Raw genomic sequence first — 24,559 nt, 5'->3', positions numbered from 1 at the left:
TATTTCAGAACATCAGCTATCTGGATTTGGGTGAAGGAGAAATGGGGGAGGCTTGGGCAAGTTGCTGTGGGGGGTGCAGAGCTGTTGACCGGGGTAGGGGTAGCCAGGTAGAAAGCATGGCCAGCCGTAGAGAAATGCTTATTGAAATTCTCGATTATCGTAGATTTTTCGGTGGTGACAGTGTTTCCTAGCCTCAGTGCAGTGGGCAGCTGGGAGGAGGTGCTCTTAATCTCCATGTACTTTATAGTGTCCCAGAACTTTTTGGAGTTTGTGCTACAGGATGAAAATTTCTGTTTGAAAGAGCTAGTCTTTGCTTTCCTATTTGCCTGTGTATATTGGTTCCCAACTTCCCTGAATAGTTGCATATCGTGGGGGCTATTCGATGCTAATGCAGTACGCCACAGTATGGAGTGAACCAAGGGCGGAGTGAACCAAGGGTTATATCTGTTCTTAGTTCTACATTTTTTGAAAGGGGCATGCTTATTTAAGATGGTGAGGAAAGTACTTTTAAAGAAGAACCAGACATCCTCTACTGACGGAATTAAGTCAATATCCTTCCAGGATACCCGGGCCAGGCCGATTAGAAAGGCCTTCTAGCTGATATGTTATAGGGAGCGCTTGACAGTGATGAGGGGTGGTCGTTTGACCGCGGACCCATTACGGGCACAGGCAATGAGGCAGTGATCGCTGAGATCCTGGTTGAAGACAGCAGAGGAGTATTTGGAGGGCAGGTTGGTCAGGATGATATCTATGAGGGTGCCTGTGTTTACGGATTTGGGGTTGTACCTGGTAGGTTCCATGATAATTTGTGTGAGATTGAGGGCATCGAGTTTGGATTGTCGGACGGCCTGGCCTGGGTGTTAAGCATATCCGAGTTTGGGTCGCCTAACAGTACAAACTCTGAAAATAAATGGGGGACGATTAATTCACATATGGTGTCCAGGGCACAGCTGGGGGCTGAGGGGGGTCTATAACAAGCGGCAACAATGAGAGACTTATTTTTGGAAAGGTTCATTTTTAAAGTAGAAGCTAGAGCTGTTTGGGCACAGACCTGGATAACATGACAGAACTCTGTAGGCTATCTCTGCAGTAGATTGCAACTCCACCCCGTTTGGCAGTTCTATCTTGGCGGAAAATGTTGTAGTTGGGGATGGAAATTTCAGAAATTTTGGTGGCCTTCCTAAGCCAGGATTCAGAGATATGATGGAAACATTTCTCTGATGGAAAAATGTACATATCATTTTTATTTTAGAATATTTGTATGAAAATCTATTGTCAATTGGATGAAAACCTAACTACCGACTATTTAAACATGCTTTATATTGGAGCATATATCTGAGTTAATCTCACTCCAATTTTAGCCACATTTCCTGTGTGGAAGGCTACATCAATATTGGCCATACCATCACCTAATATTGTCTTATCTTCTTGGTTGACTGACCCGTTCCACTCTCTTATTGGCTCCTCAGGTACAACCCGCCCCCCACGTGACGGAGAGGTCCCTGGAATAGATTACAACTTCCTGCCTGTGGAGGACTTTCTGGCTTTGGAGCAGAGCGGGACCCTTCTGGAAATAGGAGCATATGAAGGTAACTATCTGCAGCAGGTCATCAGTTGAATCCTGGACAAGTTGTTTACTTTGGTATTTACTGTATGTGGGTGTAGTGTGCTGTATATCTCTGGAGGTGAGTGTACTAGGAGTTTTTTAATTAAACAGGCTTCTGCATTTAGTAGTCAAGACTACAAGGGATTCACACCCTGTGTGTATAATCCCATTCCCACAGGATAAAGTCATCATTACCCTGGCATTATGTTCGGTGTGAAAGGGGTCGAAGACGTGAGAGAAGGGGAAGGTGTCTGCCATTGTTCGCAAGCAACTTTCAGTGTTGTGTATATTTTAATAGTGAAGAATCGCAATCAACACCTGTGGAGCATTACACGTCATGCATAAATACCATTCATTCACATGCACATTTAATGAAGTGGCTGTTTTGTCACTGTAGCTTGGTCAGTAGGCCTAGACAATGCTCCACTCTCCCAGAGGAAACAAACACCCTCCTCCCTTCCTCCAATAGAATGCACTAGACTACAAATCCCAAAAGAAACTCTGTTGTCATGCCTTCTTAGTCCCCTCATCTGCATACAAAGACTGTGATTATACCCCCCTCTTCTACCGCCTTCCCCTTTATGCCTTCCCTTCTTTTTTTCTAAGCATGCTAATGTCCTCCTGTTGCCTAGGTAACTATTATGGAACACCCAAGCCGCCAAGGCAGCCCCCTAGTGGGAAAGTGATTACCAGTGATGCTTTGAAAGACAGCCTCCCGGGCTCCCAGCACTCCACTCCCCGACGCACCAAGTCCTACAATGAGATGCAAAATGCTGGAATAGTGCCTGTAGACCTGGAGGAGGACGAGGAACTGCCGGAGATGAACAGTAGCTTAACAGGTAAGAGAGAGAGGAGGGAGAGGGAAAGACTGTTAGAGAGTTGGTGAGGGAAAAGGAGAGTGGGAGGAAGAGGGGGCAGGGTAGGGGAGAGGGGGCAGGAGGGAGAGACTGCTGGGCTATGGGAAAGAGTGCAGGATACAAGTGGTCCTTTGTGTGGTGAGTGGTTAGTTGGTTGTTCAGGCTACATCCGCCACTGTCTATCTGAGAGTAGAAAAAATAGTGCCACCTGGCTTTGAAACCAGTATGCTGGCTTTCTGTCTGTTTCTGTCTGAATTAAGTTAATGGTCACTAATACAACATGATTTGACATGTGCTGTTTGAGTGAATGAATATGTATCCACTGATTGTACTTGTGAACAGGAGCATGATAATGTTCTTACTTGTAGAACTGTGTTGTAGAAGTTTTTCTTTTTCTTCTCTCTGTGTGTGTGTGTTCTTGATATCAGTTTTCATCTAACATCTCACTGTTTTCTCTTGTTTTTGTATTTGCAATAGATAATACATATTGTTCTAGAAATACTAGGCTCGTGAACACAGGTTGGTCTACATGTATGAGCCACGTATTTCTGGTTATTACATGTTGTGATTGCTGGTTTTTACATGTGATTGCTGGTTTTTACATGTTGTGATTGCTGTTTGGTGACTGTTGTGTTTGGTAATGTTCCATATTTTTCATATGAGAGTACAGGATACATTGTTAGTTTTGTTATTTTTTCTCTTATGTTTTAGAATATCAGTGCTTGAAAAAATATATATTTCCCTCCACTCTCCTGGTATGTTATTTGTGATTGGGTCATATTAACTGACCCTTACTCTTCAGCAATGGTCTGAGAATATTTGTGGTGATGTGGGTTTGATTTCAGATTGGACCAAGAGTAGTTAATTTGTGAGCAGTATTTGTAAAGGCAGCCAGATGCCAGGGGTGTGAATAGGATTTGATGACCTCAGAGAGAACAGGAAGAGTGTAGGGGGGGGGGGGGGTGCACTGATCTAATCATCACAGTCCCCAAGAGGTCAGATCAGGGGCCTCGCTCAGTCAGCCACAACAGTAGTCAAGTGTTCGGCAAGTGTGTGTGTTTGTGAAAGGGAGAGAGATTCCTTTACCTCTAAACTACTAGACAGTATTTTGTATTCTATTATATTTTGTATTCCTTTATTTAACTAGGCAAGTCAGTTAAGAACAAATTCTTATTTTCAATGACGGCCTAGGAACAGTGCCTTGTTCAGGGGCAGAACGACAGATTTTTACCTTGTCAGCTCGGGGATTCGATCTTGAAACCTTTTGGTTACAAGTCCAACGTCGCCCCAGGTATCAGGCTGAGTTTGGACACATATGAGGCCACCAAACTACAGTGTCATTGCCTCAGAATGTGTGTGTGCGTTGTGCATTTTGTTTACACATGTTTTCCTCTCCCCGCCACCCTCCCCCCACAGGAGACTCGAGTGAACCTGACGAGCATCCCTACGCCCCGCGTGAGAACGCCCCGTCCTATGGTGTGAACAACACATTGTCATCCACCACGGAGGACTCTCAGCAGACACACACACACCTCAGCCATCCTCCCACAGAAGAGGACCCCCTGGGACCTCTAACTGATAACTGGGAGATGGCCTACACCGAGAACGGAGAGCTCTACTTTATAGAGTATGTATCCTATGTACACGTTACGCCCCATAACACACTATGTAACATAGGCTACATGGCTCTATACCCAACATCCGTAATAGTATTTAAATTACAATCTTCTCAAGAAAATATTGTGCCACTTTCTACTTTTGACACTTGCCTTTAACATTGAGTCTGATTACTTCACAGTGTGTATCATATTTAGCCATGGAAGTGAGGATGTTTTCCAGACAGTGAGTGTTTGATGTCTTCCCAGTCAGAACAATGTGTCTGTCTGTGACTTTGTCATGTGTGTCTATCTATAGCCACAACACAAAAACCACTTCCTGGATCGACCCACGCTGCCTGGACAAGCCTCCCAAACCCCTGGAAGAATGTGAAGATGATGGTACGTCCACCACAGGCTCTGTGTGTGTGTGTGTGTGTGTGTGTGTGTGTGTGTGTGTGTGTGTGTGTGTGTGTGTGTGTGTGTGTGTGTGTGTGTGTGTGTGTGTGTGTGTGTGTGTGTGTGTGTGTGTGTGTGTGTGTGTGAAATCAGATGCTTGTCTGTCAGATCTGTGATTCCATGAGTGGCCTGCAGATGGCACACTTGAGCCACCACAGTGTGAGATGAGATGAGACAGAGTAATATTCTGGTCTCGTGTGCTGCCTGCCTGTGCTAACGTCTGAGCAAGATGCCATGGCAGCCTGAAGGACTGACTGGGTTATTTGCATCATCTAGCATCAATAAAATATGTACCTTGAACTGTAGAGGAGCAAACACAAGCCCACCCACCCACTCAAAACACTAGCACTTCATCTGCCTCTCTCTCCTTCCTCCATTCTCTCCTTCCTCTCTCTCTCCTCCACTCCCTCCTCTCCTTGCTCTCTCTCGCCTTCTCTCTCCCCTCCTCCTTCCTCTCTCTCCCCTCCCCTCCTCTCCCCACCTCTATATCCCCACCTCTATATCCCCACCTCTATATCCCCACCTCTATATCCCCACCTCTATCTCCCCATCTCTATCTCCCCTCCTCTCTGTTCCCTCCTATCTCTCCCTCTTGTCTCTCTCTCCCCTCCTCTCCCCCACCATGTGTCCTCTACATGTGTTCGGAGGTACTTGTGTTGATGAGATAGCTCCTATTAGTTCTGTCCTCTCAAGCCGCTGCAAGAGGACACAGGATAGATGGAGAGAGTATTCATATTGTCAAGCATATGGTGCATGAACTATGATTCATATTTAGTGGCAGCTGTTTTCACCTGCCCCAACCTAAAATGTTCAGTATTATAATGTATGTCTGTCTCTCTGGTATGACACATTTATTTCACTTTAATGCACCTATTGATTTCTGGAGCTGGTTTTTCGAAACAGTGTCACCCAATGGCAAAGTAGGAAGTGTGTTTAACGTTATGTTACAGACCGTGGCTAATATAAAGATATGACAGATATTGGCAAGATGCATGAAGTGATTTTACTATAGATTTAGCTTGGGTTCACACCTTTTTATTTATTTGATTTTTACTTATCCTTTTATTTAACTAGGCAAGTCAGTTAAGAACAAATTCTTATTTACAATGATGGCCTACCCCAGCCAAACCCTAACCCGGACGACGCTGGGCCGGTTCTGCGTCGCCCGATGGGACTCCCAATCACAGCCGGTTGTGATACAGCCCGGAATCGAACCAGTGTCTGTAGTGACACCTGTAGCACTGAGACGCAGTTCCTTAGACTGCTGCGCAACTCTGGAGCAAACCATTCCAGACACATTATGTTTTTACAATGTATGGAGCCAAATTTTGCTGCTCTCTTAGCTTGCTTGAGGCTTGGAATCAAAATCAATCTCTAACCCTCTGGTGCTCTCTCTCTTTCTCTTCCCTGCTCTCTCTCCTTGCCCCCCTGTCTCTTCACCGCCCACACTTGGACCTCCACTCTCTCTCCTGGTCTGCTGGCTTTCTCCTGGAGAAGAAGGGGTACACACAGAAGAGCTGGACAGTGAGCTAGGTAGGGCTCTTTCTTTTCTCCCCTCCCCCCTGCTGTGTCTTCTGGGAAACCTGGTTACTGTATAACATGTTTCCTGTACTGCTTCAGTGACAAAGTCACCCTGGCTTCTTACAGCTTATAACATCTCTCCCGTTATGCCTTGGGTGGGTGTTAACATTATAATCAAATGGTTGAAAATATATTGTAATATATTGTCTGTGTGTGCTTGCATGTGTGTGTGTGTGTGTGTGTGAGCTTGCAGGCTTGTGTCTGCTGAGTGGGCAGTTCTTGTAGGGTTAACCCACACACCCGGCGAGCCAGCATGCCCTATTATAGAGAGAACCATTGACAGAGGCACATTGACCTGATGATCATTTCCTAATGGGCCTCTCGTCAAATGGACCTCTCACTCTCAAGCCCCATCATTCCATCCACTGGGGCTCATATTATAACTGGGCTAGCAAACTGGGATAGCAAAGAGCACTTTACCCACCACTGTCTGCTGGTGCATCAGTCTCTGAAGCCAGATGGGGGCTTTAAACAGCCATGGCCCTGAGATGGGCTCAGAAAACTACTACCCACTATTCTATTTCAGTGGGGAATACTTGGGTGAATAGTCACAATCCTCCAATCTCATCAGTTATCGAGAATGTTTGTTATTTTCTATTAATCCGAGATTGATTTAGACCTGAGAAACCAGGAGTGTGCAATACAGGTCAATCAGTGATATCAATGAATTGCTAGGGAGACATGAAAACACGCCTGGTTTAAGGTTAGGTCTGAGGTAAGTGAGGGTGAACTGATCCTAGACCAGTGTTTAGCCTCCTCCGTGTTGTGAACAGCAGCCAAGGTAGGAGTAGCCATTGTTAATACCATCGCTCAGATTGGATGAACACAGTCAATACGTATTGATTATGAAAGGCAATTACTCCAGTTGTGTATAGGAATGCAGACGTATGGCCCCTGTAGTGCAACTCCTCGCTCAGGAGAAATCAAATAGTCAGGAAGACAGAATGAGATGCAAAAAGTTTAATCGACAATTTATCACCTTAGTCACCCTTGAGCTGGAGTGTGCGTGGGGGTTGTCCGGGGAGCGTGGAGAGGGGGAGATCTTTTTGAAGTGTCAGATTCGTCCCACTACACCCACTCAGTATCAGCAAGGCCAGCAGAGACGTGATGGCTCTGGCATCCAGCAATAATAACACACAGGCAGGATCTCCTTTAGAAATACAGCCACTGGTGGGTGGATGGGTGGGTGGGATGGGAGGGTTATTGGGGGTGGTGAGAGCGGGAGGGATGTGTCTTGGGAGGAATGGTTGGGTGGATGGGAGGGCGGGAGGGATGGGAGGGTAATTGGGGGTGGTGAGAGCGGGAGGGATGTGTCTTGGGAGGAATGGTTGGGTGGATGGGAGGGAGGGAGGGAGGGAGGGGGGGGGGTGGGAGGGAGGGAGGGGTGGATGGGAGGGAGGGAGGGAGGGAGGGATGGGATGGGAGGATTATTGGGGGGGTGAGAGCGGGAGGGAGGGATGTGTCTTGGGTGTGTCTTTTTCTTTTCAAATCTATAAATAAAGTACATTTTAAAGAAAAAAAGAAATACAGACACTCTGGTGTGAAATACAGAGTGATTCTAATTTACAGTGAGTGATGTGCTGCTGGCTCAAAGTATAATGTTCACCTTCAGAACATCTGACACTATTAAAGCCTAGTCCCTGTATTGTGGATGATCCAACCATAACACAACCCCCCCCCCCCCTTAATTCCTTGCCGTCACTCTCCCGGCTTAACACCTTGACTCCAAATCCTCTAAAGCTGGTGGAGGGAATGTGTACACCACTCGTCAGAATATAGGCTGAGGTAATAGGCTGAGGCTAATGAGATGCAGGACTGATACTGTACAACGGAGGACTCAGTTATACATATCTGTTTGTAACCAATTACAGCACTCTGACGTTTCCCTATAGCCATTGGTACAGTAGCTAGCTAACTCCATCTCTGGTGTTTTAATCACACTACTCTGTATGGAGAGATAATGAGTTGCTCTGCCGTACTGAGACATACTGAGACTGCATCAATGTAGCAGCCTTTACAGCAGCTTCACAGATGACTAATGCATGTCTCTATCTAATCAGTCCAGATTTATTTGGTCTCATTTTATGGCGGTGTTGTCAGGCCTTTTATGGCATTCATTCTCAGCATCGATGTCATGGAAGATATACATGCGAGTGTCCCTGGTTACACACAAAATTAAAAACATCCTCTCACATAACTCGTCATTAATGAATTAGACTGCGGTGAATAAATACATGATCGAGTTTATGAAGTTCTACAATGCCATGCGACAGACAGTGATAAAACAATCAAGGACAACATTGAATACCATTATATACACACCACACCTACATCAACGATGTCGGTCAACATTGTACATCAGATTCCCTTACTGCTGATGGGGTCAAATTGGGGTCACGATAGGGGCTGCACCAAATGTTTGATGTATTACAATAACTGATTATAATATGTTGTATTAATAGAAGGGGATGGGCTATGGTACCCCTCCTCCTCTACATTTATAGGGTCCTAGACTACAGATTAACAATACATATATTCATTGTAAGGATTTATAATTGTTCCACAGTCTTTAAGTCTGTGCCTCTCATAAATAAATGGGGGGGGGGGTCTCTGTGAGAAAGCATTTCAAAGATAAAGAGCCCTGTAGGGGAGTAGATGAGATAAGAGGCTAGTCAGACATACTTCTATAAATCAACTTGGGGGAGTGGGATTTTACTGCTGAGACCTTAGAAAACACTGGAATTATTGTATTTCTTGCAAGTTTGTATAGCTGTGTATGCATGGGCTTGGTCTGAGGAATAGCAGGTAATGACATCACAGGGGGTTGACTACAAGCATGATAAAAGCAACTTGGACTTTTCCTATGGGGCAGAACTCAGGAGAGACATCAGTTGTATGTTTGATCTTTGACTTCTGTCTACAGCTGTATTTTGATTAAAATTGTTATGATTTATAAGTGCACATCTTGAGTGTTCCTTATTTGTTAAGTAATAAAACGGAGCCCAGAAAAACGGAACCAACACTGCCATGAACAATAAGAAAATATATCTTCACGTGACATATTTAAACCACATATTTTTAAACCAAAATTGACATTTAGACCACCACACACATATACCGCCAGCTCCTCTTCTCCATCTGAGCGTCTGGTGTTGATCATGATCGGTCAAATCCCCCCGTAGTGTCTATCTGATGTGTTAAATGTCAGCCGTGTCCTGCCAGGAGCCAAGAGCCAGGTCCAGACAGCCTCTGGACAGCCTCTGTAGTCCTGTTCACTCCCCAGTGACTGACAGGCTGTGTGTGGTAGGAAAAGGTATTCGGTGACCTTCTGTCTTAACAATGAGCACCATCTCTAACAACGTGCCGTTTCCTCCTCTCTCTACCTCTCTTCCAGAGCTGCCAACAGGCTGGGAGAAAATACATGACCCAGTCTATGGTGTTTACTATGTGGAGTAAGTGGTGACACACACACATCTCTGTCGCATTTAAAATGACCTCACTGTACTGTACATTTACAATGCATTTAACACTGAGCGGTGCCCCGGAACATTGCAAAACAACATCAAATGCAGGCTGTTTTGGGGATTATAGGCCATTTTGTTGCCGTCATGATGATTTAGACACAGGGTTTCTCATCTAGTGCGAGACCCTTGGGGCTGTGCATTAATAGCAATACATGCATATGTTTTGATGTTGTTCAAAGCAATACCTTCGAGGCAGATGCCCAGTTTTGTTGTCTGAGATTTTTCAATATACATTATTCCTATTGTTTCCTGTTTAATGAATAATTGCATAATGTTTCCATACTGTTTGAAGTGTAATTTCCTTATGGTGTACTGCTCCTTTAATTCCTTGTCGGGTTGTGGTATGACGTGGTTGTGGTGGTGGTGTTAACCTCCTGAAGCAGTGCTCCTCAGTGATTGTGTGATGCTGTTGATATTCAGGCCTCGTCGTCTCTGTCTCCTCTGATCCACCAGAGCATTGTCTGTACCAGACTTGACTTACGTGACTTGAGCCCTTGGCTCCTGGAGCATAGGCCACCAGAGACTTTGTCTATCTGTGTGTTGTGTTCACTCTTTCACCACTGCCTCTCTGTAACTCAATCTTTCTCTTTCTTTATCCCTTCTTCTCCATCCCTTGCCTGATCCCCTTGGCTTTCTTCTGTTCTTTTTTCTTTCTCTTTTTGGTCTAATTTCTTTCCTGTTATTATCCCCCTTGTTCTTACTTACTCTCTACTTTTCACTGACTCAATTATCTTTCTCTATTCCTCTCCCTTCCTGTCTCATTCTCCACTTTTCCCTCCCTCTCTTCCTCCCTCTCTCAGTCACATTAACAGGAAGACCCAGTATGAGAACCCTATAGTAGAGGCTAAGCGGCGGAAGCAGCTCGAGCAACAGCAGCCACCAGAAGGTGAGCGCTACATCCGAGGTTCGTTTCCAGCCCCGCCGGGCGTCATTCCTTTCTTTCTTCATGTCTGTGATCGTGCCTATCTGTCTCTTTGTCCTGCTGCTCTGCTCTGCTCTACTCTGCTTCTGGCGCTTTATGATTTGCTATTGAGAAACCATAAAGGCATACCTATGATTTATTTTAATGGCCTTGAAGAGAGGTCTTTTTGGTTTAATTTGACAATGTTTTAAGTGTCACTGATTCTCTCTCCGAAGGATTTGTGCTTATGTGAATAATTTTGGAAGTGTGCAGTTCTAGGTAAGTTTGGGTTTGACAATTATACATTGAAGTATGTTTTACAGCAATGTAAATGTATCCCTATATTTGAATTCTTTCTGGGTCTTGCTCTCCCAGTGAAAGGTTTTTCAGGACAAGTGGTTTAAGTCTGAGTGTGCCCTGGGTTTACCTCGTTCTATATTAGATGTACGATGTCACTCAGATTTTCCCTAGACATGCAGGCCACACCACTAGGGACCAGGCTATTGATCCCCCTTCTGCAGGCTCAGCTAAATACGCTTCTGACTTGATTACTTGCTGCCTTTTCCTCCTTTAAGCTCAATATCTCTTTACGCTCAATATCTGTGAAGACTTTTACTCTTTCATTGATTGAATCTTAATACTGAGAATACTAATGAAGACTAATTAAGCTTCTGATACATTACACAGTGAGGCTGCCATTTAGATCTGTCAGAGATTGGATTACGTGGTATTACTTTCATTGGCAGCCATTGTGGCTCAATGCAGTACAGTAGTTTCCTAGCCACCCATTGTGGGGAACCATAAGGAATCGGTGTAACTGTACAGGCACCAGAGACAGGAAGTATGCCCTTTGCTGTTCCAGAATGGATAGAGGACGCCACCCTGGCTGGTGCCCCGCTGGCCAGCTATACCGCCAACCACCAGGAGACCTACAGGGATCCCCAGGCTGGACCCCCACTGCCGCCCCTCATCGGGCCCAAACGTAAGTCCTGGCCAGGTTAATATCCTAGTTTTATGAGGGTATTGGTCCATTTCTCTCTGCAACATTGTGGATGTGTTTCCTGTTCCCTCATCAATTTACTCCCTCAACCCCTATCTCCTCTCTCTCTGTCTCTCTCTCCTCTCTCTCTGTCTCTCTCTCTGTCTCTCTCTCTCTCCTCTCTCTCTGTCTCTCTCAGACAGTCATAGGCCCACGACATGCTGAGATCTGATAGGTCGAGAAAGTCTCTCTCTCTGTCTCTCTCTCTGTCTCTCTCTCTATCTCCTCTCTCGAACAACTCCCTCTCTGTCTCTCTCGATCTCCTCTCTCTGTCTCTCTCGATCTCCTCTCTCTGTCTCTCTCGATCTCCTCTCTCTGTCTCTCTCGATCTCCTCTCTCTGTCTCTCTCGATCTCCTCTCTCTCTCGATCTCCTCTCTCTCTCGATCTCCTCTCTCTTTGTCTCTCTCGATCTCCTCTCTCTTTGTCTCTCTCGATCTCCTCTCTCTTTGTCTCTCTCGATCTCCTCTCTCTTTGTCTCTCTCGATCTCCTCTCTCTTTGTCTCTCTCGATCTCCTCTCTCTTTGTCTCTCTCGATCTCCTCTCTCTTTGTCTCTCTCGATCTCCTCTCTCTTTGTCTCTCTCGATCTCCTCTCTCTTTGTCTCTCTCGATCTCCTCTCTCTGTCTCTCTCTCGATCTCATCTCTCTGTCTCTCTCTCAATCTCATCTCTCTGTCTCTCTCTCAATCTCATCTCTCTGTCTCTCTCTCGATCTCCTCTCTGTCTCTCTCTCGATCTCCTCTCTGTCTCTCTCTCGATCTCCTCTCTCTCTGTCTCTCGATCTCCTCTCTCTCTGTCTCTCGATCTCCTCTCTCTCTGTCTCTGTCTCGATCTCCTCTCTCTCTGTCTCTGTCTCGATCTCATCTCTCTGTCTCTCTCTCGATCTCATCTCTCTGTCTCTCTCTCGATCTCATCTCTCTGTCTCTCTCTCGATCTCCTCTCTGTCTCTCTCTCGATCTCCTCTCTGTCTCTCTCTCGATCTCCTCTCTCTCTGTCTCTCTCTCGATCTCCTCTCTCTCTGTCTCTCTCTCGATCTCCTCTCTCTCTGTCTCTCTCTCGATCTCCTCTCTCTCTGTCTCTCTCTCGATCTCCTCTGTCTCTGTCTCGATCTCCTCTCTCTCTGTCTCTGTCTCGATCTCCTCTCTCTCTGTCTCTGTCTCGATCTCCTCTCTCTCTCTTTCTCTCTCTCTGCCTCTCACACTCTCTGCCCCATCCTCTCTCTCTGCCCCTCCCTCTCTACCTCTCTCTCCCCCTCTCCATCTCTCTCTCCCCTTCTCCCTCTCTACCCAAAAGTGTATCTCTCCATAGGGGATAGCAGCCTCACAGACTGAGGCTGGGGCACAGTCTGGGGCATTTACCATAGGATTACCCCCATTCTCAGGCACAGACAGGCTGGTACCCCCTAGCTCTTTGAATCCCTCTTAGCCTAATTAATCTATCAATCATAATCAGTCTCTTTATAATTCATGGAGCTTGTCACACCAACACATCTCTCACAGAGCCCTCACTGATCCAGAGCCAAGACGGTGTAGGATAGCCCCTCCTTCTTTGGCTAGCACTGCACATGAGATCAACGGGTTCTTATGAAAGGTGTGTAAGGCTTGTGTGTGTGTGTTCCTCAGGAGGGAAGCCCTTCTTCACACGGAACCCAGCAGAGCTAAAGGGAACCTTCATCAACACCAAACTGAGGAAGAGCCACCGAGGGTTCGGCTTCACCGTTGTCGGGGGCGACGAGCCTGATGAGTTCCTTCAGATCAAGAGTCTGGTTCTGGACGGGCCTGCTGCCCTCGACGGCAAGATGGAGACAGGTGGGCCGCCGCTCTATCCTTCCCTTCCCTGTGTTCACCAACTCCTTAAGAGCTACAGAGTGTGCAGGCTTTTGTTCCAACCCACACTAAAACAATTGACTAATCAAGGTTGATTGATTGGTTTATTAGCTGAATCTGGTGCTCTCCAGGATCCGGATTGGTGACACTTGACTGGTGTAGGTTTTCTAGTGTACTGTAGGCGTTCTACAGTTTGTGTTACTTCCAAGATTTTAGTTTTTGACATGGAGCTAATTATCCAACATTAATTTCTTCTTCTCTTCCCCCAGGTGACGTGATCGTGAGTGTCAATGACACATGCGTGCTAGGCTACACCCATGCCCAGGTGGTGAAGGTCTTCCAGTCCATCCATATTGGCTCCATGGTCAACCTGGAGCTGTGCCGCGGCTACCCCCTTCCTTTTGACCCCGACGACCCCAACACCAGCATGGTGACCTCCGTGGCCATCGTGGACAAGGAGCCCATCATCGTCAATGGCCAGGATAGCTACGACTCCCCGTCCAGCCACGGCAGCCATACTGGGGGCCCCGTTAATGGCATGAGGGAGTCGAGACCACACAGTCCCTCCTCCGCCGAGGTGGCGTCCAATAGCTCGCACGGTTACCTCAGCGACTCTGTGACGCTGGCGTCATCCATAGCGACGCAGCCGGAGCTGATCACAGTGCACATGGAGAAGGGAGACAAAGGCTTTGGGTTCACCATCGCAGACAGCCCTGCAGGGGGAGGACAGAGGGTCAAACAGATAGTGGACTACCCCCGCTGCAGGGGCCTGAAGGAGGGGGACATTATCGTGGAGGTGAACAAGAGGAACGTCCAGAGCATGAGCCACAACCAAGTGGTGGACCTGCTCAGCAAGTGCCCCAAAGGAAGTGAGGTCAGCATGCTGGTGCAGAGAGGCGGAGGTAAGACATCCTCACAACATGCTGAGATTTGATAGGTGGAGGTAAGACAGACCCACAACATGCAGAGATCTGATAGGTGGAGGAAAGACATGGACCCACGACATGCTGAGATCTGATAGGTGGAGGAAAGACATGGACCCACGACATGCTGAGATCTGATAGGTGGCGGTAAGACATAGGCCCACAACATGCTGAGATCTGATAGGTGGAGGTAAGACATAGGCCCACGACATGCTGAGATCTGATAGGTGGAGGAAAGACATGGACCCACGACATGCTGAGATCTGATAGGTGGCGGTAAGACATAGGCCCACAACATGCTGAGATCTGATAGGTGGCGGTAAGACATAGGCCCACAACATGCTGAGATCTGATAGGTGGAGGTAAGACATAGGCCCACGACATGCTGAGATCTGATAGGTGGAGGTAAGACATAGACCCACGACATGCTGAGATCTGAGTTCTAATTGGCAAGCCTGCCTCTTACTCCCGCCTCTTCTCTCCGTCACCATTGTCATGAATCCGGACGTTGCTAAAACATGCAAAAAATTGACACACAAATAATGGGTAGGGTTAAGGTTAGCCCTAAAACAAGACCTGAGTTATTTTATTATTATTATAATTTTTACATTTAACCTTTATTTAACTAAGCATGGAAAGGTGAGGGGGAGATGGTAATCTAGTTTATGTGGAAAACATAAAAGAGCTAGATAGAAGCAACACAGGGAAGTTAGTGGGTGAATGGAGATAATATGAATACCGAAAGAATGTGAGAGATGGTTGCAGAGATTGTTAGTGGAAGAGACATTTGGAGAGTGAGAAAAAATGCAGAGCAGTAAAGAGAGAAAGTGTAGATCTTGTTCCAGGTCAGAAAGTCTCATGAATATGTAGCTGGGTTCCTCAGTTCCTCCTGTGGGTCTTTCTGTGTTACTGTCTCATTTCTTTCACACTGTCTCTCTCTTTCTCTCTCACTCTCTGTGCCTTTTTAATATCTGTGTCTCTCTCTCTGTCTTTCTCTCTGTCTTTCTCTCTTTATTTTTCTCTCTCTGACACTGCACTGTCTACACTATGGTCTATGTCTGTTACTTTATAGGTATCATACAAAGTTGCGTTGAGATCAAATTGTGGTGTCAAAATTTCTTCCATCCTAGCTGTGATGTGCGTGCGTTCATTTTATTTTATTTTATTTCACCTTTATTTAACCAGGTAGGCCAGTTGAAAACAAGTTCTCATTTACAACTGTGACCTGGCCAAGATAAAGCAAAGCATTGCGACAAAAACAACACAGAGTTACACATAAACAAACATACAGTCAATAACACAATAGAAAAATCTATGTACAGTGTGTGTAAATGTAGTAAGATTAGGGAGGTAAGGCAATAAATAGGTCATAGTGGTGAAATAATTACAATTGAGCAATTAAACACTGGAGTGATGTGCAGAAGATGAATGTGCAAGTAGAGATACTGGGGTGCAAATTGAGCAAAAAATAATAATAACGATATGGTGATGAGGTAGTTGGGTGTGCTATTTACAGATGGGCTATGTACAGGTGCAGTGATCATTAAGCTGCTCTGACAGCTGATGCTTAAAGTTAGAGGGAGATATGAGTCTCCAGCTTCAGTGATTTCTGCAATTCGTTCCAGTCATTGGCAGCAGAGAACTGGAAGGAAAGGCAGCCAAAGAAGCTGTTGGCTTTGGGGATGACCAGTGAAGTATACCTGCTGGAGCGCATGCTACGTGTGAGCGTTGCTATGGTTACCAGTGAGCTGAGATAAGGCGGGGCTTTACCAAGCAGAGACGTGTAGATGACCTGGTGCCAGTGGGTTTGGCGACGACTATGTAGCGAGGGCCAGCCAACGAGCGCATACAGGTTGCAGTGGTGGGTCGTATATGGGGCTTTGGTAACAAAACGAATGGCACTGTGATAGACTGCATCCAGTTTGCTGACTAGAGTGTTGGAGGCTATTTTGTAAATGACATCGCCGAAGTCAAGGATCGGTAGGATAGTCAGTTTTACGAGGGTATGTTTGGCAGCATAGGAAGCTGATTCTAGATAAAATTTTAGATTGGAGATGCTTAATGTGAGTCTGGAAGGAGAGTTTACAGTCTAACCAGACACCTAGGTATTTGTAGTTGTCCACAAATTCAGAACCGTCCAGAGTAGTGATGCTAGTCGGGCGGGCAGGTGTGGGCAGCAATCTGTTGAAGAGCATGCATTTACTTTTACTACCATTTAAAAGCAGTTGGAGGCCACGGAAGGAGTTGTTGTATGGCGTTGAAGCTCGTCTGGAGGTTTGTTAAAACACAGTGTCCTAAGAAGGGCCAGATGTACAGTTGAAGTCGGAAGTTTACATACACTTAGGTTGGAGTCATTAAAACTCGTTTTTCAACCACTCCACAAATTTTTTGTTAACAAACTATAGTTTTGGCAAGTCAGTTAGGACATCTACTTTTTGCATGACATAAATAATTTTTCCAACAATTGTTTACAGACAGATAATAATAATTCACTGCATCAAAATTCCAGTGGGTCAGAAGTTTACATACACTAAGTTGACTGTGCCTTTAAACAGCTTGGAAAATTCCAGAAAATGATGTCATGGCTTTAGAAGCTTCAGATAGGCTAATTGACATTGTTTGAGTCAATTGGAAGTGTACCTGTGGAAGTATTTCAAGGCCTACCTTCAAACTCAGTGCCTCTTTGCTTGACATCATGGGAAAATCTAAATAAATCAGCCAAGACCTCAGAAAAAAAACACCATGGGAACACGCAGCCGTCATACCGCTCAGGAATGAGTTCTCTCTCCTATAGATTAACGTACTTTGGTGCGAAAAGTGCAAATCAATCCCAGAACAACAGAAAAAGACCTTGTGAAGATGCTGGAGGAAACGGGTACAAAAGCAAACCGAAGAACACCATCCCAACTGTGAAGCACGGGGGTGGCAGCATCATGTTGTGGGGGTTCTTTGCTGCAGGAGGGACTGGTGCACTTCACAAAATAGATGGCATCATGAGGCAGGAAAATTATGTGGATATTTTGAAGCAACATCTCAATACATCAGTCAGGAAGTTAAAGCTTGGTCGCAAATGGGTCTTCCAAATGGACAATGACCCCAAGCATACTTCCAAAGTTGTGGCAAAATGGCTTAAGGACAACAAAGTCAAGGTATTGGAGTGGCCATCACAAAGCTCTGACCTCAATCCTATAGAAAATGTGTGGGCAGAAATTGAAAAAGCGTCTTCGAGCAAGGAGGCCTACAAACCTGACTCAGTTACACCAGCCCTGTCAGGAGGAATGGACCAAAATTCACCCAACTTATTCTGGGAAGCTTTTGGAAGGCTACCCAAAATGTTTGACCCAAGTTAAATAATTTAAATGCAATGCTACCAAATATTAATTGAGTGTATGTAAACTTCTGACCAGTTGGGAATGTGATGAAAGAAACAAAAGCTCAAATAAATAATTCTCTCTACTATTATTCTGACATTTCACATTCTTAAAATAAAGTGGTGATCCTAACTGACCTAAGACAGGGAATTTTACAAGGATTAAATGTCAGGAGTTTTGAAAAACTGAGTCTAAATGTATTTGGTTCAGGTGTATGTAAACTTCTGACTTCAACTGTGTACAGAATGGTGTAGTCTGCGTAGAGGTGGATCAGAGAATCACCAGCAGCGAGAGTGACATCATTGATATATACAGAGAAAAGTGTCGTCCCGAGAATTGAACCCTGTGGCACCCCCATAGTTCATGCATGCATGCGTGTGGATGAGACTGTCTGTGTGTCAGTTAAACGTTCTAATGAGAACTTAGGGCCGGGCTTTTGACACAGGTTTTATGATTAGAAAAACTGTCTCACAAAAGATCTGAATAGAAGATGCAGTGTATGAGGGGGATGATTGAACTTTGGTCTCTCACTCCAATCCTCAGACAGTACCCACTACCAAGAACCCACCTCCACAAAGAGCCCTGACTCACACTGAGAGAGACATGTAATTGGAGTGTTTCCACAGACATACAGAGTGGTCTTAACTGGCATTGGAGATGAATTTGTGGAACTGAAAGACCTGAACATCAGCCGTGTAAAGCTACGTGTTCAGAAAGGGAACAGGACATTGGCTGAGCACTCTGCTCTCACAAACTGTTCCCCTCCTCTTCCTACGTTGCTTTAATAATGACCACCATTATACAACGCTACAGCCCTAAAGCCCTAATACTTTTTATGGATGGTCAATAAAACAAAATGTTTGTTGGTTTAATCTAAACCAGAGAGCGGAGAGCAGCACGGGTGGGACGGTTAGAGAGGATCATTCCTCACTGTGTGATGAATGGAAGACAGAGCTGATATTATTAAGGCACATTTTGTGTGCATAGTGTGCCACTACTCTGGAAAGGAGAGGACTGCTCAGCAGAAGATTGCTTTGATACATGTGGTGAACCTATATGAGTGTCATGTATGTGTAGTACAAATAGGACATTTTCATCATCTATGGCTCTATGACATGTCATAGAGCACTGCTCTCTCAGTGATCCTGGCTCTCCAGGCAGACCCCTCATTCTGAGATCTGCTCCGGTGTTGTGTTTGTGTGTGTGGATCAGACGGCTAAGACATCGGCTGCCCCTTCCGCAGAGAGCAGGATCGAGCAGGTCTGTCTTAATTACTCTGCTCTGTGCTCCTCTGCTCACTCTGCTCTGTCTGTCTGGTCTGTCTGGTCTGGTCTGGTCTGGTCTGGTCTGGTCTGGTCTGGTCTGGTCTGGTCTGGTCTGGTCTGGTCTGGTCTGGTCTGGTCTGGTCTGGTCTGGTCTGGTCTGGTCTGGTCTGGTCTGGTCTGGTCTGGTCTGGTCTGGTCTGGTCTGGTCTGGTCTGGTCTGGTCTGGTCTGGTCTGGTCTGGTCTGGTCTGGTCTGGTCTGGTCTGGTCTGGTCTGGTCTGGTCTGGTCTGGTCTGGTCTGGTCTGGTCTGGTCTTGTCTTGTCTTGTCTTGTCTTGTCTTGTCTTGTCTTGTCTTGTCTTGTCTGGTCTGGTCTGGTCTGGTCTGGTCTGGTCTGGTCTGGTCTGGTCTGGTCTGGTCTGGTCTGGTCTGGTCTGGTCTGGTCTGGTCTGGTCTGGTCTGGTCTGGTCTGGTCTGGTCTGGTCTGGTCTGGTCTGGTCTGGTCTGGTCTGGTCTGGTCTGGTCTGGTCTGGTCTGGTCTGGTCTGGTCTGGTCTGGTCTGGTCTGGTCTGGTCTGGTCTGGTCTGGTCTGGTCTGGTCTGGTCTGGTCTGGTCTGGTCTGGTCTGGTCTTGTCTGGTCTTGTCTTGTCTTGTCTTGTCTTGTCTTGTCTTGTCTTGTCTTGTCTTGTCTTGTCTTGTCTTGTCTTGTCTTGTCTTGTCTTGTCTTGTCTTGTCTTGTCTTGTCTTGTCTTGTCTTGTCTTGTCTTGTCTTGTCTTGTCTTGTCTTGTCTTGTCTTGTCTTGTCTTGTCTTGTCTTGTCTTGTCTTGTCTTGTCTTGTCTTGTCTTGTCTTGTCTGGTCTGGTCTGGTCTGGTCTGGTCTGGTCTGGTCTGGTCTGGTCTGGTCTGGTCTCTCTTGTCTTGTCTTGTCTGGTCTCTCTTGTCTGTCTGGGACGGGACGGGACGCGACCGACCGACTCCAGGCCAAACAACCAATTACAACCTTTTGCCAGAGGGAACCTCTAATTGGCAGAAATCTGGCCCCTTCTCCTTTACCACCGCACCCCCTGCCAATGTGTACATATCCCTGCCCACACGTACAGTATACGGTCCAATCCCGGGGATCTCAGGACATTAAGACCTGTGCATGTAACACTGCTCACCTCCTGTCCCATCTCGGTGTGAGTCCCTCAACACTGCAGGTTAGCTCACTGGCTCCGCAACACAACACTAGATTCTCACTGGATTCTTCTTTTGTCTTCTTGAGGCCAGGCGATGTGATTTCTAGCTTTCATCAAAGCAGCCAATGATGCCAATCCCTCCATTAGTCTAATGTGCTCATTTCTTTCACCTACCTTTTTAGACATTCTGATTTGCTGACATAATTCATTCTAGCCCCACTAGACTAACGCTTCCCGGTAATTTACTTGAAGCTAGTCTGTGAATGGGTGTAGCAGTCAGTAGTCTGCAGGGATGGGAGAGTTGGTGCAGACAGCATCTGTTGTATTAATTTGCAGGCCATGCAGAGCCACTGTGAGGAGAATAGCTGAGAGCTAAGCTAGATCTAGCCCTGTATAGCCTCACTCATTATTCGCCCAGATAATTTTACCTATTGCTGTCGACTTGTCAGAGTCCCATTCCGGTGCTTTAAAGGCATTCATTCACCTGTTTGTTAGGCTGGGAATATTGGACAATACACCACCACACGCAATCTGCTGCTGTTGTTATGGCTTAGCATCTCAACCACCGCAGAGGAGGAGAAAACAGATGAGGGGAAAAGGATGTAGGGATGTCAGAGGATCAGAGGAGGAGAAAACAGATGAGAGGAAAGAGAGGGGAGAAAGGATGTAGGGATGTCAGAGGATTAGAGGAGGAGAAAACAGATGAGAGGAAAGAGAGGGGAGAAAGGATGTAGGGATGTCAGAGGATCAGAGGAGGAGAAAACAGATGAGAGGAAAGAGAGGGGAGAAAGGATGTAGGGATGTCAGAGGATCAGAGGAGGAGAAAACAGATGAGAGGAAAGAGAGGGGAGAAAGGATGTAGGGATGTCAGAGGATCAGAGGAGGAGAAAACAGATGAGAGGAAATAGAGGGGAGAAAGGATGTAGGGATGTCAGAGGATCAGAGGAGGAGAAAACAGATGAGAGGAAAGAGAGGGGAGAGGATGTAGGGATGTCAGAGGATCAGAGGAGGAGAAAACAGATGAGAGGAAAGAGAGGGGAGAAAGGATGTAGGGATGTCAGAGGATCAGAGGAGGAGAAAACAGATGAGAGGAAATAGAGGGGAGAAAGGATGTAGGGATGTCAGAGGATCAGAGGAGGAGAAAACAGATGAGAGGAAAGAGAGGGGAGAAAGGATGTAGGGATATCAGTGGATCAGGGGAGGAGAAAACAGATGAGAGGAAAGAGAGGGGAGAAAGGATGTAGGGATGTCAGAGGATCAGGGGAGGAGAAAACAGATGAGAGGAAAGAGAGGGGAGAAAGGATGTAGGGATATCAGTGGATCAGGGGAGGAGAAAACAGATGAGAGGAAAGAGAGGGGAGAAAGGATGTAGGGATGTCAGAGGATCAGAGGAGGAGAAAACAGATGAGAGGAAAGAGAGGGGAGAAAGGATGTAGGGATGTAGGGATATAAGAGGATCAGGGGAGGAGAAAACAGATGAGAGGAAAGAGAGGGGAGAAAGGATGTAGGGATGTAGGGATATCAGAGGATCAGGGGAGGAGAAAACAGATGAGAGGGGAGAAAGGATATAGGGATGTCAGAGGCGGGAGGATGATGAGAGTCCTTCATCAGAGGTGACACTGTTGTTACCGGCGGTGGCTGGGCTCATGCACTCCTTATTCCCCCAGAGCTGAGCGATGGCAGGAGGGAGGACGGACAGGGTCAGAGACTGACATGACCAGCAGGGATTAAGACTACATACAGCAGATGTGTGTCAGTCTGATAATATCCAGGTTTTTTTCTGCATAAAAAGTCTTGGGTGGGCTGCCTAAGTGTTTATTTTGTCAAAATGAATATGAAATAGTTTCAGTATAAACTTAAACAACTAAAACCAGATATAAAGTGCACAACATATACAACATTATGTGGACACCACTTCAAATCAGTGGATTCAGCTATTTCAGCCCCACCCGTTGCTGTAAGGTGTGTAACATCGAGCACACAGCCATGCAATATTCATAGATTAACATTGGCAGGAAAATGGCCTTACTGAAGAGATCAGTGACTTTCAACGTGGCACCGTTTTAGGATGATACCTTTCCAACAAGTCAGTTTGTCAAATTTCTGCCCTGCTAGAGCTGCCCCGGTCAACTGTCAGTGCTGTTATTGTGAAGTGGAAAGGTCTAGGAGCAGCAACGGCTCAGCCGCAAAGTAGTAGGACAGACAAGCTCACAGAACGGGACCGTCGGGTGCTGAAGTGCGCAGCGTGTAAAAAATCATCTGTCCTCGGCTGCAACACTCACTACTGAGTTCCAAACTGTTTCTGGAAGCAACGTCAGCACAGGAACTGTTCATCGGGAGCTTCATGAAATGGGTTTCCATGGCCGAGCGGCCGCACACAAGCCTAAGCTTACCATGCGCAATGCCAAGCGTCTGCTGGAGTGGTGTAAAGCTCGCCACCATTTTACTCTGGAGCAGTGGAAATGCATTCTCTGGTATGATGAATAACGCTTCACCATTCCGATGGACGAATCTGTGTTTGGCAGATGCCAGGAGAACGCTACCTCCCCCAATGCATAGTGCCAGTTGTAAAGTTTGGTGGAGGAGAAATAATGGTCTGAGGCTGTTTTTCATGGTTCGGGCTAGGCCCCTTAGTTACAGTGAAGGGAAATCTTAATGCTTCAGCATGCAATGGCATTCTAGACCATTCTGTGCTTCCAACTTTGTGGCAACAGTAGGGAGAGGGCCCTTTCCTGTTTTAGCATGACAATGTTCCCGTGCGCAAAGCAAGGTCCATACAGAAATGTTTGTCGAGATCGGTATGGAAGAACTTGACTGGCCTGCACAGAGTTCTGACCTCAACCCCATCGAACACCCTTGGTATGAATTAGAACGCTGACTGCGAGACAGGCCTAATCGCCCAACATCAGTGCCCGACCTCACTAGTGCTCTTTTGGCTGAATGGAATCAAGTTCCCATGGCAATGTTCCAACAACTAGTGAAGGCTGTTAAAGCAGCAAACGGAGGACCAACTTCTTATTAATGACCATGATCTTCTTGTTTTTAGCTGAAAGGAGTGGAAACTGGTGTGGTTGTCATCTGAAATAGGCCATCCATGACAAGGATTGAGGAGTTGTGCGTTCCAAGATTCCTTTCTACACACCACTGTTGTACTGCGCCGGTATCTGTCTGTTTGTCTTCTGCCTGTTAGCTTGCATGATTCTTGTCATTCTCATGCCACCTCTTGTCAAAGAGCTATTTTCGCCTACAGGACTGCTACTAACTGGATGGTTTTTGTTTATCGCACAATTTTCGGTACACCCTAGACACTGTCGTGCTTGAAAAGCCCAGGGGGGGGGGGGGGGGGGGGGGGCATTTCAGAGATACTGGATGCGTTGCACCTGGCACCAACCATCACCAACTTTAAAGTCGCTTAGGTCACCCATTTTGCCCATTGTAACGCTCAATCAAACAGTAACTAAATGTCACGATGCCTGTCTGCCTGCTTTATATAGCAAGCCACGCCCACGTGACTCACTGTCTGCAGGAGCCATTCATTTTGGTGAATGTGATGGTGTACCTAATACACTTAGCCAGTGAGTGTATATTTTGAAATAAGATCATCTTTGAGAACTAACAATCACCAAAATAAAAACTAGACAGTCAGGGAGAATCTAAAATTCCAAAGGGGATGCAATCAGGAGTATTTCTGTCATGGTGTGGACCCTATTGATTTTGTTATAATGTTTGAGTCACTCAGATGGCATTAGAACATGGCAAAATGTGTAGAATTGAAGGATTTTTGTTTTCTACCCCATGGCCAAATTGCAGGAAATTAGCTTTAAATCAGCAATGTTTTGTCTCTGCGTCCCAGAGTAAAATCATGAGTTGGTGACTGAGCCATTGGCCACACCCACTGTCACGCCCACCTAAGCCGCATTGTGATCCAGAGAAAAACCGGATTACCATGTTGCAGCAGTGTGTAGGAGAGAGATGCCTAGATGTGAGAAGTGTGCAGGAAGGCATGAGATGAAGGAATGCGTGGTATCGGTGGAGCAAGTTGTGTGTTAGATGTGGGGGTTCCCATGGGCCTGGAGATCGGAGGTGTCCGGTGAGAGAAAGGCAGATTGAGGTCGCCAGGGTTAGAGTTGTACAGAAAGTGTAGCAGTGAAGAGAATGGTAGAGGATGATGGGTACAGGGTGAGGGATCCAGAGAGGATTCCTGTGAGTAGGCGGAGATCAAGAGAGGGTGATGGGAAGAATATGTGCTTCAGTAAGGTGGGCTTTTTAGCATTTCTAGCCATGGTTGTCAGTTGTACTGCAGAAATGGTTTGAAAATTGTGGTGGCAGAGAAGTACTTGGGATTGCTGCAGAACAGCTGCAGGGGGTGTTGAGTGGTCGCGTGCTGTCCTCTCAGACCGAGTAGGACTACGTAGGGTTCAATAGTGGAATGGGGTG

General features: G+C 46.3%; 1 protein-coding gene across 2 annotated transcripts in view; it reads left to right on the top strand.

Annotated features, from left to right (window-relative positions):
• Nucleotides 1-24,559, top strand: part of LOC129851029 (membrane-associated guanylate kinase, WW and PDZ domain-containing protein 1-like) — a 177,489-nt gene that overhangs the window by 122,975 nt on the left and 29,955 nt on the right. Inside the window, exons 3-13 of one of the 2 annotated variants that reach the window (XM_055917192.1) lie at nucleotides 1,470-1,589; nucleotides 2,239-2,445; nucleotides 2,941-2,982; nucleotides 3,880-4,090; nucleotides 4,378-4,460; nucleotides 6,015-6,050; nucleotides 9,493-9,550; nucleotides 10,423-10,526; nucleotides 11,386-11,505; nucleotides 13,183-13,368; nucleotides 13,656-14,288. In XM_055917192.1, the coding sequence (XP_055773167.1) occupies nucleotides 1,470-1,589; nucleotides 2,239-2,445; nucleotides 2,941-2,982; nucleotides 3,880-4,090; nucleotides 4,378-4,460; nucleotides 6,015-6,050; nucleotides 9,493-9,550; nucleotides 10,423-10,526; nucleotides 11,386-11,505; nucleotides 13,183-13,368; nucleotides 13,656-14,288 (1,800 nt within the window). The remainder of the gene's footprint in view (nucleotides 1-1,469; nucleotides 1,590-2,238; nucleotides 2,446-2,940; nucleotides 2,983-3,879; nucleotides 4,091-4,377; nucleotides 4,461-6,014; nucleotides 6,051-9,492; nucleotides 9,551-10,422; nucleotides 10,527-11,385; nucleotides 11,506-13,182; nucleotides 13,369-13,655; nucleotides 14,289-24,559) is intronic. The other variant, XM_055917193.1, reaches the window with a different exon arrangement.

This window comes from Salvelinus fontinalis, chromosome 3 (genome assembly GCF_029448725.1).
Source record: "Salvelinus fontinalis isolate EN_2023a chromosome 3, ASM2944872v1, whole genome shotgun sequence".
NCBI lineage: Eukaryota > Metazoa > Chordata > Actinopteri > Salmoniformes > Salmonidae > Salvelinus > Salvelinus fontinalis.
Note: the sequence above shows the minus strand (reverse complement) of the source record. Positions and strands in the feature narration are given on the sequence as shown.